The 15,504-nt window shown below is 31.8% G+C and overlaps 1 protein-coding gene across 8 annotated transcripts in view; it reads right to left on the minus strand.

Annotated features, from left to right (window-relative positions):
• Positions 1-15,504, minus strand: part of LOC125077755 (low-density lipoprotein receptor) — a 213,642-nt gene that overhangs the window by 183,178 nt on the left and 14,960 nt on the right. For all 8 annotated transcript variants that reach the window (XM_047689833.1, XM_047689890.1, XM_047689841.1 and 5 more), the window contains exon 2: positions 2,955-3,074. In XM_047689833.1, coding sequence (XP_047545789.1) covers positions 2,955-3,074 — 120 coding nt within the window. The remainder of the gene's footprint in view (positions 1-2,954; positions 3,075-15,504) is intronic.

Below are 15,504 nucleotides of genomic sequence, written 5' to 3' on the forward strand. Positions count from 1 at the left end.
AATTATGATACACAGAAGTGAAAAAGTAAAAAATATTTCATGTTTAACATGTGACATAAATACGTAGCACTGAAATGAAGTAGCTCTTTTATTCGCTAATTTGATATAATGTAAATAAATATCAATCATAATTTATTGCTCAAAGTGCTGTGCAATTTTAATTATATTTGCTTACTTTTAAAAATTGATGTATTTGTTTAGTGACAGTTTTTCTTAATTTTAGAACCAAACGAAGCTTGTAAGTCTATTTATACTGTATATTTTACACCTTCTCCTTATATATATCTAAAAAGTAAGAGATCCATCCTATAAAATTACTCGCTAAATAGAGGTTTGAAATTGTTTTAATCCAATGAAAACTCTTTAAAGAATATAATCTACAGAGTTTCAAAGTAGGGCTTTTGAAGGTTGTTTTGAGCTGCTTTCATATCAAATTAAATCAAATTTCGAACATTTTTTCAACAACAGTACACAAACTATCTTAATTCCTTAAACTAACAAAATTATAAAAATAAAAATAGTTGCCAAATTGAGGCGTAAATTTTCCTTCGGACCTAAAGTACTGTCTGATGCTTCGCGTCGTGAATAGTTCAAAATAGTTCTTGTATCAATGAATTTTCAAGAGCAGCAGAAGCATGGGAAGTTTTCAGTATTGCACACCTGTTCCTACTTCCTACGGAAGCACGTACGAGTCATACACTTCAGCCACTATAGTATCGAAAGATTGTGAACCGTAACATACCTACTGCTTACAATTGAACGAATTCGACGAATCGAAATTGAGATTATAAACTATTGTAATTTTTTAAATCAATTATTGTAAATTTTATCACCGTTCACAATATTTTGACAGTTTACAATCTCGTGAGATTATAATATAATGTTATTTACATATTTATATAATATAATTTTCTTTATTAACAAACTTCAACCGTGCAGAGCCGGAGCGGATCACTAGTTATATACATAAATTACATGTGCTAATTATACAATTACTATACAGCTACTCGGAGCTCATCCACTCATCATATATTCTATCGCCACGCAGCAATACTTCGTTTTGTTGTGATACGGTTTGAAGGGTGAGTGAGCCAGTGTAAACAGGCACATGGGATATAATATTAGTTCTCAAGGTTGATGATTGGCGCATTGGCGACGTAAGGAATGATTAATATTTCTCCCAGTGCCAATGTCTATGAGCGGTGCTGACCACTTACCATCAGGTGGCTCATTTGCCCCGCTACCTACCTACATCATAAAAAAGCGACCCACGCCCTTTCTTGAGTGAAAGATATAAAACGACTCCCGAAACGAGCTCCCTTTGATATCTCGATGAAATGCCAATTACTTCAAATTACAAATGCCACATCGACAAGGTTATTTCCCTTCAATAAATATTAATAGGCCGCCAATGTGCCTTTGTTAGCGACCGAGATGTTTCACGAATATTTTAGGGCTTTTATTTAACAATTTATTGATTTCGTTTAACAACTTTTGTATCGCTATTCAATTAATAAGACGCAAACGAGCGGGGTTAATTGATATTAATTAATCAGTTTACAGTTAATATGATTATAAATATTTTCATAATATATCAGAATATTTTTTTCACAAATATTTACTAAGACTCGCTATCCGTGCCTTTGGCGTATCTTTTTTTTTTATTGTAATTATTTTCTATATGCCAGTATGTTTTTATTTACGGACAGAAAAAAAATCACAATCGAAATTTTAGTAGGTATTATAAAAAATATATTTATTAGTTTTCAGACAGAAATAATTTAGATATTTTCAAATACGAGATAAATTAATTAATTAAATTACTTTTCGTTTGCAAAAAAATAGTAATCGCCGTTCATAGAATCGTAGTTTCCAAATTAAATTAAACAAATTGAAAAATATTTTTAAAAAAATCAAACATTCGGACGAAATAGGTTGAGCACGAATTAAAATTAAAGTCGGCCATGAAAATAAGGCTCGCTCAACATTTCGCTAGAGGGCTCTCAATGAAATGCGGAAGGGCATGACTTGAGCTGACCCTAAGTGCTTATTATGGACGAATGATATAAAGGAGCGTTACTTTTTAAAATGTTTTTTTTTTTTAAGTAGTTTTTAGCAACTGCTTTGTTACTATTAAATGCGATAAACAGGAACTATTTATGTTGTGATATATGATGCGTACTATTAAAATATAGGAGGTATATTAGCTTTTAATAATCTGCACTTTCAGACTTTTTTTTATCAAATACGAAAACAATAACCAATGATAGAATCAAAACTTCTGCACTACATAAACTGTAAAATACGTAAATTTTGACTAAACGTTCCAATTCGATGCCGGAGAACATTTCATAGCAGTCTTTAATATTCCAAATTTAATATAATATAGCGTTTTGAATTCACTAACATATTCAATAAAAACAGAAAATTTGAACAGAAATGTAAAAAACAATATCGGTCATGAAGTTCCATATTTAAAAAATAAAATTAACCAGAAGGCTACGTACGTATTATTTTTTTTCAAATACGTTGAACGTAATCCAAATCGTTTAAAACAATTTATATAAACCACTGCAGGAGTTTAAATTCTAACGAGGCTGCACGTCGCGCTGCGGTGTTCTTCTAGCCTCCGATTGTGGGAGCAAAAAGTTTTTTAATTAACAATATAAATAGATAACCATTTTTTATATTGTCAGAGATAAATTTTGACGGTGACATTTATACAGTAGATATTTCGCCTAACAATTCTAAGTAGCATAGCTTCGAACTGGCAGAATCGTCTATTAAATAAAAAATATTTTTGATTAACAAACTTTTAACTTAATATGAAGTACAAATATTTAAGGAATAAGAATAATAAAGAAATGTTCATATAATTGTTAGATAGAATGTATGGAACACAAGTGATGAAGACTCAGATATATTAATGTTAATGATGGTTAATTTCCACCTACCTTTACATTCCTCTATATCTTCATCGGAGTTGTCACCGCAGTCGTTTTCCCCTTCACACACCCATGTTATCGGTATACATTTCTTGTTGGCGCACTGGAACTGCTTCAGCGAACAAACATCTGAAAAGAATTAATCGATGTTAAATCTCTTCCAATATATTAGTAGGTACCTAGCTTAAAGCCACGGCCTCGCCTGTGTGAACTTTAGTTTATTATAGAATCCTCATGTTGTAACTTTCGGGTATTAACAGCACTTAAGTACAACAAGCGCTCAGTCGCAAGAAGTGTTCTGGCTATCTACTGCCCCAAAAAAAGTTTATTAAGAAACTTTCTTGGGCGCATCGCTGATGGCCCAATTCTTAATGAGGCGCCCCCGAACGCATTTCGTATTTTCAGTTCTAATTTTACGTATTATCACAATATTTTTTTATAAACATTTCATCAAAATCAATACAATATTTTTTACACGACATACAATTTAAAATTTTATAATAGTGTGAGATCAAATATTACGACGGTACTCAGTATTAAAAGCCGAGTTAAATATTCTTATCCCCACTCTATAATTAAACTAACCTCAATACATACGAAGACGAGGAAAAAGAGATACCCATTTAGCGGAATAAAACTAAGTTTAGACAATAAATGTAGACAACGGGAGGCTGTAATAGCGTTCCATATAATTGTTGCTTACATTGAGTAAGCTCGAGATAAAAGCATTCGAACAGAAATGGATCCGTACGTTGAAACTGTAAGCGAGGAACGACTTCGAGAACAATTTAATTTTGTACAGTGGGCCCCAGTCTACATCAGGTCGCTGCCTTGAATATAAAGGACTGAACGTGATAAGGCACGTTAGATAGATGTAACTGTGTACTCCAACCTTGTTTTTGTGAAGGACGTACTGTTTTTGACATTAATATAAACATTATGACGAATTGATATCGGTTATGAGATACGTCATATTAAGGAGAATCAATCATTGTATTTATACGAAATATATGAACGCCTTGTGTAGTTTATCAACGTTTCAATAGAATTCTAATGTAATACGATTAAGTCATTCCAATTAAATACTAAGCCAGTATAAAAAAAAGTTTCTTGAATCTATATCATGTTAGAAAATGCTATTTTTTCAAATTTTATTTTAATTGAGCAGGATTAAAGATTCAAGTTTAATAGACAACTAAGTGATTATATGTTATGAACTAGAGCAACCTAATTAGTCTTGAAGTTTTTAGGCCAAGTACCTACCTATAACATAAAAACTTTTTTAACAACTCATCCAAAAACTAGCGTAATTACTTTTTATATATTTTCATGTAATTATAAAAAGGCAATTTTCATTACATGGAAATAAAAAATAATATTACTGTTATTTATTTTTTGTTTTATTTTTATATAAAAAAAAAGAAAATTATAAATTTTGTAAAAAAAGTTTCTTGATCTATATCTATATGATTCATCCGCTAGTTTCAAATATTTATACAATCCACGTTATAAACATGATAGCCATATCTAAAACATATCAATATCTTAGAATAACATCGATAAAAGAGGCTATGAGTCTTACGATGTTATCAGAGCAACATTTTTTTCTTGCTATAACGTTCACACAAGTTGAAGCATTAGAACTTATAAAAAAGCATCTATTAAGGCCTTTTTTTAAGGAACAAATTAAAGTTAATAAAGACTTTTAAAATTTGCGCTTTAAAGTCAACATGTTAAGATAAAAGGAATCATCGAATAATCTTTTGAATTTTGTTAATGTTATATGTTAATGTTTATATTTTACAAAAACAATTATTTGATTTTTTTTTTTCATTTGCTATGTTTTTATTTAGTACTTTATGTTCTATTTCTTTTAAAATCATAATGGTTTAATAAAAATTAAACATACATTTTTTATTATCATAAGTGATCACCCATGTTATCAATACACCATCAACTTATTATTTTTTTTTTTTATTTATTTTCAAAATACAAAAGAAAATACAGCTTAGTTTAACAAGATAAAATGCCACGAAAACCCCTAAAGGGTTTATCTGGGCAAGTTGCCGTTCACAAGTAACAGAAGGTAGATATAACAGTAATAGTATTATATTACATAAACATTACTAAGATGTTATTTTCCTTGTACCTGCACTTACTGGCTCACTCACTCTTCAAACCGGACCAACCTATTCTGCTAACCCAATTACTTGAAAAAAAAAAAATTGTACAATTCTAACTCATAACTTGGAAGTCTGAATGTATAGGACTACAATCGTTTCACTTGATTTTCCTCAAACGAAAGGCCTATCAAAACCTTTCTTGTCGTCAGCAATATATCGTTTTACTAAAGTTGGCCATACTTTCAAACCCAGTACAATAAAGAATAAGGAAGTTTCCCATCGAAGTCCTATACATCACAACTGTAAGCAAGAAGAATTAGATCGAACGTATATCCTAAATATCCTTTTGTAAGCCCTCCTAACAAAAGGTCATTGGCTATTAATAAAAAAAAACCTCATTGATCGGAATCATGTTGATAAAACTTTTATGACATTTACTTCAATTGTTCTGTTTTTGAATTGTATTTTGTGAATTTAAGAAGTCACAATAATAATTTCGAATACAAGCAGTCATCTTATATATTAATATCGTAAGCCGATTTTTGTCCCAGTGATTATGGGACAATGGCTGGCAAAAATCGGTTATTGTCTCATTTTGAAGAGCTTCAGCCGTAGATGTGCAGAAAAATAAAGAGGATTCTTGATTGTCATTTAATAAATTGTTACAATTTAAAAAATAACATATTTTAAAGCGAAGAAAAAAGGTTACTGGCCCGTTAGAGAATAAGAAAAAAGACGTAAACAAAATTAAAGTAAATTGTTATCGTACTTCTAATGTATACTATTTGGCGCCAAATGTAGATGAGTGACTTGCTGTTTACAATTAAATGAAACTATACTACTTACGCGACATGTACTGTAAACGGTGCATGACGTGTACGCAGCGATATGTGTAAACGTGATATCTATGTGGATTTTTATAAAATTATTTTAATAAAAATAATCTGCTATTTTAATATAAATTTTCATCCTATCTGATAAAATGTACATGATTTTTATGTTTGAATTATATAGTGCTTATAGATATCAACTATGCCGTAGTAGTCTGGAATGGCCGATTAAATATCGGTGTTCCCAGAATTCAGATAATAGCTTTTGAAATTCGTCCGCCAAAACAATTTTAAAATATTGGATTACACATTTGATCTTATTTAATTTATTGCATATCTGTTTGACTTATTGAACACGAAAATGCGACAGCAAGAGGGACACTAATATAAATTCATTAAATTATGTCTGAGGGTGCTCTAGTTAAGCGCATGACGGCTAGTGATGGACGCGACCGCACTGGCGTCCAATCTCTGTAGAGGACCCTCGTGTCACACATTGAGAGCAAATCGTTTAGCTATTGGGGACATAGCTGGCTGTTAAGTGCATAGCCAACGTGCAAGAATATGCTTACTCAGCGTGTTGTAATTTTTTTTTCAATTTTACAGAACATATTGATTATGTTGACAGTTACCAATTATTAAGTTGGTACTTAAGTTACATACCAACTTAAATAACATTTTTTCAATCGTTACTTGAAATTAAGATGAGAAATGCAGTTTTAAGACAAAACAAAAGTTATTCATTTACGTTCTTTGGACGCGGTGAGACTTAAATTGCAAGTACGTATTTAGTTGCAACCATTTTATTAAATATATTGATGAAGTTAAAACGAGTTTCGTAATCAATACCCGTAAACAAGCACTAGTTTAGTATCGCAATAGCTGATCGATCACTTCTTAACTAATTGATTTGTTACTTCTAAAAACTGCCTACCCAAGCTGACCACAGCTAACCGATCGCAATCATTAAACATTTTTAAGAAATCAAAACACATGTATCCAAGCCCCTTCACGTTTTCAAAGGAAGTCTCCTTTCAGGATCTTTATCAGGATATATTATTATGTAGTAGTACTAAAGTGCTCGATACCAAAGTACGATCGGCAGCGAGATTGTGTAAGAATTCATTTCGTATCTAACTCGTGAAATGTCGACAACAGACTTACTGTGATACGCCATTTTGATACATGTATTCCTATATATTTGGTTACTATTAAAGTCATTGTCACATATTACACCCTCGACATTTCACACTCGTGTTCTGCGATGAGTTCCGAGTTTTGAACTTTATTTTTTTTAGTATTTAATATAACCAGCAAATGGACCACCTGATGTTCAGTGATCACCATCGCCAAAGCACCATCAAACATGGTGTTTTGTCTCTGTAGTTACACTGGCCCACTTAAATTTAAATGTTAACTAAATTTCGAAAAACTTGCATCATATTATATCAGAACAAAAACGCCACTTCAATTTTATAATAACAAGTCCGGAGGTAGTAAAATAGTCCAGAAATTAAAGCTTCCAAAAGCTGGCTTTGTAGTTATGATAACTTTTCGAGAACGTCTAAAAAATTCCTAGCGAAATCCGATTTTCATCGCCAGACTTATTACAAACGAACCTGACCTGAGCATTTTTTTGAAAGTGTGTTTTACCTTAAACGAAGTGTTAAACTCAATGGTTACTAAAATTCTTAGGCATTACAATGTTTGCAGTTTGGTTTAAAAACTGATAATTTGATTTGAATTTATGATTTATTTGACTTTTATTTCATATTGCGTAAGAACCAAAAATCTTTTCACACAACAGAAATTTAATAACGCCTCACAAAGGCGCGCCCCTCCGTGTTTAATTATTATTATCAGCGTGCATTAGTAAGAGTGACGCTTGTTTATTACGAGATGTTTCAGTGTGCGTGAGACGACTAAGAGTAGAGATAGTAAAAAATTATAGATTATATTTGTTAAGTTTTTTTTTTAAAATAAAATGAGTAGTAGAAAAATAAACACCTTTTCAATACAAGTTATAACCACCAATTGAAGAGGGACATCATTATACGAAACCTTTTGAAGTTGCAAAAACCGACGAACGAAGGCAGACTGCATAGCACTGTTGTATAACATCGTACAACGACTTATTCTTAGATAAGAGCTAAGCTTCGGGAAGTCTAACTAGTGACATCGACCCCTAATACTATAAGAAGAAAGCTTAATGCGGCTGGAATAATGGCATACATGCCTCTCAGGGGAGTTTTACTTACGACTAATGATGACTTCAATCGAATAGCTCGGAAGAGCTCGTTTACATTAGAACTGATGGAGAAGAGTATGGCGTATTTATGAACTGAATTCAACCTCCATTTTAATCCAGTTGATACATAGTACAAAAGGATTTTTACGACAAAAACATGAACATTCATAGTATAATAATGCTGGTGACGTAAAACATACCCGCCTAATATCAATTATATCAATTTTGAAAGCTATTTAAAACAAATATTAGTTGGCATACCTGAATATTACAAACAATTTGTATCACAATAATACCAACCAGGCATTTTTTTGTCAAAGTAGTTTATCTTATTTTAATAAATAAATATTGGACAACATCACATACATTACTCTGATCCCAATGTAAGTAGCTAAAGCACTTGTGTTATGGAAAATCAGAAGTAACGACGGTACCACATACACCCAGACCCAAGACAACATATAAAACTAATGAACTTTTTCTACATCGACTCGGCGGGGAATCGAACCCGGGACCTCGAAGTGGCGTACTCATGAGAGCCGGTGTACACACAACTCGACCACGGAGGTTGTCGAATTTATTTTGTTTTTAACTTTTCGTATGCAGTTTATTTAGTAGATGAAATCGTGGCTATCTAAACTGATTTCTGTTGTAAATTTGACAAAGTCACTGTGGAGTAGAGGGATTTGTATTGGAACGGTTTAAGTCATATTTAAGCATGCCCTCCTAAATCGTTAATATCGATGATATTGTGTAAAAAATACATTTTACAAAACCGAGTACTACAAGGGTCGTCTAATCTAAATGTTTGAAATAAAAATCTTTATTTTTTTCAAAAAGTACTGTTAGACTTTTTTAGACATTGTATAACTATAATTTATTAGAATAATTTAATTAATAAAATGCCGATTGACTATTTTTAGAATATGTTGTAATGTAATATTTTAATTTTAATTAATACTGGCCGAATGTCCGATACTGGCCGGTAAGAAAAAGAATGTAATGAAATCGAACGCGGCGGCAGTGTTTTGGTTATAATGCTAATTATTTTTTGAAATTATGATTATGAAAAGAACTGGCAAGAAACTCAGTTGATACTCTTTTCCACCACTTAAATTACAGAGTATGTCAAAAAATTTGCAATGTTTTTTTGACACGATATTTAAATTTACTAATAGGAAACGAATACCGAGCCCCATTAAAGATGTAGTGACTTGATAAGTCGGAGACTAAATAAGTTTACCTTTCCTCCTCGTGTCTATACTGTGATCGTCACAATTTCTTTCAATATGATTTATATTATTGTAAACATATTGTGAAGCAATTGTAAGTCACCAGACCCACTCCCAAACCTCACCAGACCCACAAACAAACTAAAGGAAAATTCTCGAGTTCCAAGATTACTACGAAAAAAACCAAAGTGGTCCTACAATCGAACTGTATCAACATCAGTTAGTTGTCTAACTTTTCTAACCGCGTGTGCTGCGGATCTGAGTTTTCCTTTCAGGAACGATAAATAAGGATTCCACTGAAGTTTCATTTTAAGGAATTACCTAAAATACGGTAGTATCAGTTACATTTTTAATCACCATTGTTTCTTTTTAATATTTGTATAATTCAAGATTTTAATTAAAAATCTACTTGGTGACTTATCGAAGACATTTCTTTTATTTTACATTCAAAACAGCTCTATTTATTTAAACACTAAAAAGGAAAAAAAGCTGTCATTACCCAATCATTAAAACATTACTTGAAGAATTATATGGGCCACCAGATGGTGAGTAATCACCACTACCCATAGAACATGACGCTGTAAGAAATTAACCATTTCTTACACCACAAACTAAGATGTTATGTCACTTGGGACTGTAGTTATACTGGCTCACTCGCCCTTCAAACTGGAACACTACAATACTGAGTACTCCTGTCTGGCGGTAGAATATCTGATAAGTAGGTGGTACCTACCCACGTGTAAGATACGTAGTTAACTATTTAACAAGATGTTAAATTTCCTCCTTACAGAAACAGACGTGTCGCATCAGCACTACTTTAAAGATGAAATTCAAAAGCATTTTCGAACTACTAAAATAGTTTTAAACAATTTACTTAATGAAACTGTTTGGAATATGCCGGTGTCAATTGAAATCAATTTAATAATTTCCACTTGCAACGAGTTACTTAAAGGTCTTCCCTATTCGGTTACCCTAAAACTTAAAGTATTGAATTAATTTAATAAATTCTTATTTCTTCCTGTTCCGAGTTACTTTTTATTTTTCATGATTACAGTAATTTTAACCATTTTATTTAATTAAATCCTTTCACTCTAGATATGAAATTAAATTAAAAGTCTAAACTTTGGAAATGGCCGTTTTAATTATATCAGCTTCGAATTCAATTAAAAACCGCTTGAGTGTACTTGAAAAATCAAATTACTTAAAAATTTCCACGGTTCCCGGCATTGACTTTTGCTAATTTGATTTTTCGTGATCTACAGTGGCTTTTTTGAATTTTAAGATAATTAAATATTTTTAGAAGTTATTTACATAAAATAAATGGAACAGCATCTTGTAAAACTTGTAGTAGTATTGAGTTCGTTATTTTAAATAAAATAATGAAAATAAAAATCTGTAATAATCGTAAGTTTTGGTTTCATATTAAATATTTAATTATTTAAAATATTCGATAAATATTTACAATACTTTTATATGAGAGGATTAAACCCAAGTTAGTTCAAATGAACCTTGGAAATCGTAAAACCTGGATTATGGATTTCATTAATATACTTCATTAAAGTATTTTATTGTTTTCCAGTGTAAGTTATAGCTGTACTGGTTGTAGAGTTTAATGTAGGGCGGATGGATGAATACAATCCCCTCATCAGATATTCCACCGCCAAACACCAATTGCTTTCAAGGGTGGGTGAACCAGAGTAATTAATTATAGTCGACATAACGTCCCAGATAGGCCTCATCTCTTAACAATCTCAAAAATATTTGATTAAAATTTCAAATGTATAAAAAAAATTTAGTTATAAAACCTTGTTTACAATATGAAGCTTACCTTACTTCTATTCACTACATTTGTTGCGAAAATAATTGATAATATTTTCGTCGACTTAAATTATAACGTGTAATTATATAAGAACTCATTTAATATTATGAGGAGAATGAGGAGGGCATTTCAGAATTGAAGTTTTTTTTAACGATATGATGTCGTCCCGATGGATTTCAGTCACGTCGGTCAATTTCAAAGGAGACCAGTCAACTATGAAGGACCTATTATAGTGCTTAAGTATATTTGCAAACACAGGTACACTCTCTATTCCATAGCTCTCAGATGAGGGGACGGCAAAGAGTTCAGGCGCAGGACTTTTCCGAGGCACGAAGTCTACACACTTCCACCTTCCAGATCTTTCGATAGAAAAAGCCAAAACTTTGTATCGGCCCGACCTACGGTTTTAACCCTTACATCTAGCGACTATACCAATGAGGCTCTTTCTTCACCTTGTTAAGTCACCTTGATAAATAGTCATGACAAGACACGTCTGTCGCAAGAAGCATAATCTATTTCTTACTGGACAAATATGTTGTAATTTTATATTAAAGACCACCTTTTAAAATTGGGCCATGCACAAGCACTTTTCATGTACATAATCTGTGTTTTGAATTCTTGTGTCAGCTAGTTGTGAAAAATAAATAAATTGGGGAATTTTATACGAATCAAATCATATTCTGTCTGTAATTCTGTCTGTAATCATACACACCAATCAGCAAGCAATAAGCTTCCAAACATTCTGGTTTACAGCGTTTACTTTTAAACGGGTGAAGGTGTGCCATTTCCATTACTAACGTTAAGTAACTTGTAACAAAGTATCCTGAGTTGGAAGTTGTATTAGGGAGTTCCGCGTAGTACATTTAATTTGTAAATCCGCATCAAAGGGGCACGTAACTTCTCCGAGGCAATGTGGATAAGCAGATGATACTGCGGCCGATTCAAATCGGAAACTGGATAAATGCTCCTCAGCCACTGAGCGGGGGTCCTGTGGTTGAATACAAATGGAGCGTTTATCCCTAAAAGCCAATTTGTATGCAAATTACAGGTCCGTTTAACTATTCTCGTTAGTTGCTCATTTTCGGTCCGTCTGCATTTTCAGCTTGCTTTGATTCTAGTTTATTTCGTTTTGGTTTTATTTTATTTGTATAGAAGGTAATATTTTATTATAGTAAAATTATTTTAATAAATAAAAAAAAACGAATAACAATAATATAGCAGCAGTCGTTGTGTGTCTCCGACACTTATCATCGGATCTTCACGAAATTTATATGGGACCATCTTCGAATGAACGCTTTCGATAAAAAAAAGAGTTTTACAAATTTGTATACGGTGGAATTATGCCCAAACATTCTCCTTTTTTGAAATCTGTTAAAAAATAAAGAAACTGAAATATACTTTTGAACTGTCATGAATAAGTCGGGTGACATTCTTGAACGGATCATTGTGGATTACCCAGGAGGAAAGGGGACTAAAACAGATTTTTCCATAGAATTATTTTAGGTAATGTATAAATCGAAACCATTTTCATTAAAAAAAATAACATCACATGTGGCATAATTAGACAAATTCAGGTTTTCTCACGATGTTTTTCTTCACCACCGTGCACGAGATGAATTTTAAACTGAAATTAAGCAAATTAAAATTCAATAGTGCCTGCCTGGGTTATAAGCCACAATCATCGGTTGTGACGCACGCGTTCTAACCACTGGATCGTCCCAGTTTACTGTAAAGTTACTTCTAGATATTTCTTCCTCATTTATTCAACACACTATTATACGTATCAGAAAACTATAAAGGAGCTCTCAATATAAAGAAGCTTAGAGCTCATTCTCCCGATGCTCCAATGCAGAATTTCTTTCGACACGTGACACGTTGACAACGTGACACGTTTTTGCCCAATATTTTCCTTCACCAACCATGAAAATTATAGACAAATATAAATAAAGCACGTGAATCTCAGTGGTGGCTTCCCATTGAGATGACAGTTTCGATTGACGGGCTCTTACTACAGTCATCTCGGCTGCTAACCTTGACCGACTGCGATGTCTTAAATTCTCCATTCAGGTAGACATATTTACTTTTTCAGTCTTCCATGCATTTAAGCTTTATTTTTATTTACATCACTGATAACTAATTTACGGCAAGTATTTATTTCCTACTGGTCGTATAATACCTGTCTGTACCTGAGTACAGACAGGTATTATTGTTCAAGAGCTTGATTGATCTACGATATTCATTATTCGAAAAATTACGTTTTGAACTTCGATGAAACTGCTATCGGAAATTTGGAAGTAAAATGAAAGTTGATATAAGTAGTTAAGTGTAATATTGTTGTATTATAAATAAAGATTTAATAATCAAAAAATCTTAGTAGTGCACAACATAGCTGAGCTTTTAGAAAATCACATGAAATACATAAATCTATGATTGGAATAGGCTCTATAGCCTTTTGCGATCTAAGTATGATTAAATATATCTATATCTCTTCATTATCCACGTTAAATAGCAACGTCCATTAGTGCGAGTGACGTCCGTATTTCAAAAATGTCTCAGTGTGCGTGAGATGAGTATTATAACAATAAATACAAATTATACGATATTTGTTAATGCACGCAAATATTTTAACGTGGTGACGCGTGCCTTCGTAAGTAGGTAGATTTATACAACCCAGTAGAGTTATATAGGTAAGTCAATGAAGAAGCCAATGTTTTATTTCCGTTAAAACATTTAACAAAAGCATAATTGTATAGTCTCAATTTCGCTATGAAATATTTGTTAACTTTTCTCATTAAAACTTTTCTTTTCCTAATACATGGAATTCATTTTTCTTCCGTAACAATTTGGCAAGTCAGAAACATAATCTCGCAAATCGTAGATATATAAAAGGAACTTGATGTCGCCTGCGGCTTTTCTTGCGTTTAACTGTTTGGTAGTCAGATATTAGGCATAAAAAGTGACCTTCGTTGAAAGTTAATAATAATTAAATATGTATCTGACACTTTGTGGTAGAGCTATGTGCTAGCCCATCTGGGTAGGTACCACCCACTCATTAGATACCGCCAAACAACAGTACTTAGTATTGTTGTGTTCCGGTTTATAAGGTGAATGAGCCAGTGTAACTACAGGCACAAGGAAAATAACATCTTAGTTCCCAAAGTCGATGTAAGGAATGATTAATATTTCTTACAGCGTACCATCAGAGGCCCATATGCTCGTCCGCCAACCAATGCCATAAAAAAAAAGTTGTTTGGCCGTGAAAGAGCAACAGACAAACAGACAGTTACTTTCGCATTCATGTTAATAATAGATTATTTTAGATATACATAGCACAATATATCGAATAAATACTCTTGCTGGCTTCGTAAGGATAAAATAAGGTTCTATATATCCAAAGTTCAAATTGAATAACCAATATAAAAAAAAAAAAATTCTTGTTAACTTTCGGAAAAATTAAATGCTATACTGTAATATACATGACACATATAAACCTGTTTATTGATGAAAATCACATAAAAATCCGTTGCGTAGTTTAAAAGATAAAAGCGCCCAGACGGCGGCAAACAACTTTGTTTTACACTATCTAGAGATAATGTATTAAATAATAAATATATAAGCAAAAGCTTAACATAAATCACACTCCCTTTTTCTCCATAATGACATAAATAAAATAAGTTACATTATGGAAAAATTGCTTAAAAAGGCACCATCTGGTATTATCATTATCCTTTTACAAGTAAAAATAAAAGCTTGGTCTACATCTACGTAATTTATCCCACGTGTAAATAACGCTCAAAGAACTTATGACCAGATTTTTTCTATTATTAATTAGTATTAAATAACGGTAACATTGTGAAATTAAATGCAAATTTATAAATATTATAAATACTTCATTCCTCGGATTATTAAACAAAAGATTATGTTTATAAGCTGAGTTTAATTAATTAATAAATTATTATTTATTAACGTCGAAATACTGAATAATATTGGTTCCGCAAAATTAAATTCAATTACAGATTGTAGTTTATAAAGGTATTAAGTACACATTTTTAAACACAATTTAATGATTATTTCAATTATTTATGAACTATATTTATTATTTATATGAACATAAGATTCTTATATATTCCGCAACGATAAAGTTTATAATTAGTAAAATCTAGATTGTGCTACACGTGACGTTTATAAGTCTACGCAATGACATTTCGGTATTTATCAGAACTTACTTGGGTAGAGTAATTTTTAATAGATAGAATTGTAGCATATATTTTTTTTGATACAATACAAAAAAAATGATATAACTACTA

The sequence above is a fragment of the Vanessa atalanta genome, chromosome 1 (assembly GCF_905147765.1).
Source record: "Vanessa atalanta chromosome 1, ilVanAtal1.2, whole genome shotgun sequence".
Lineage (NCBI taxonomy): Eukaryota > Metazoa > Arthropoda > Insecta > Lepidoptera > Nymphalidae > Vanessa > Vanessa atalanta.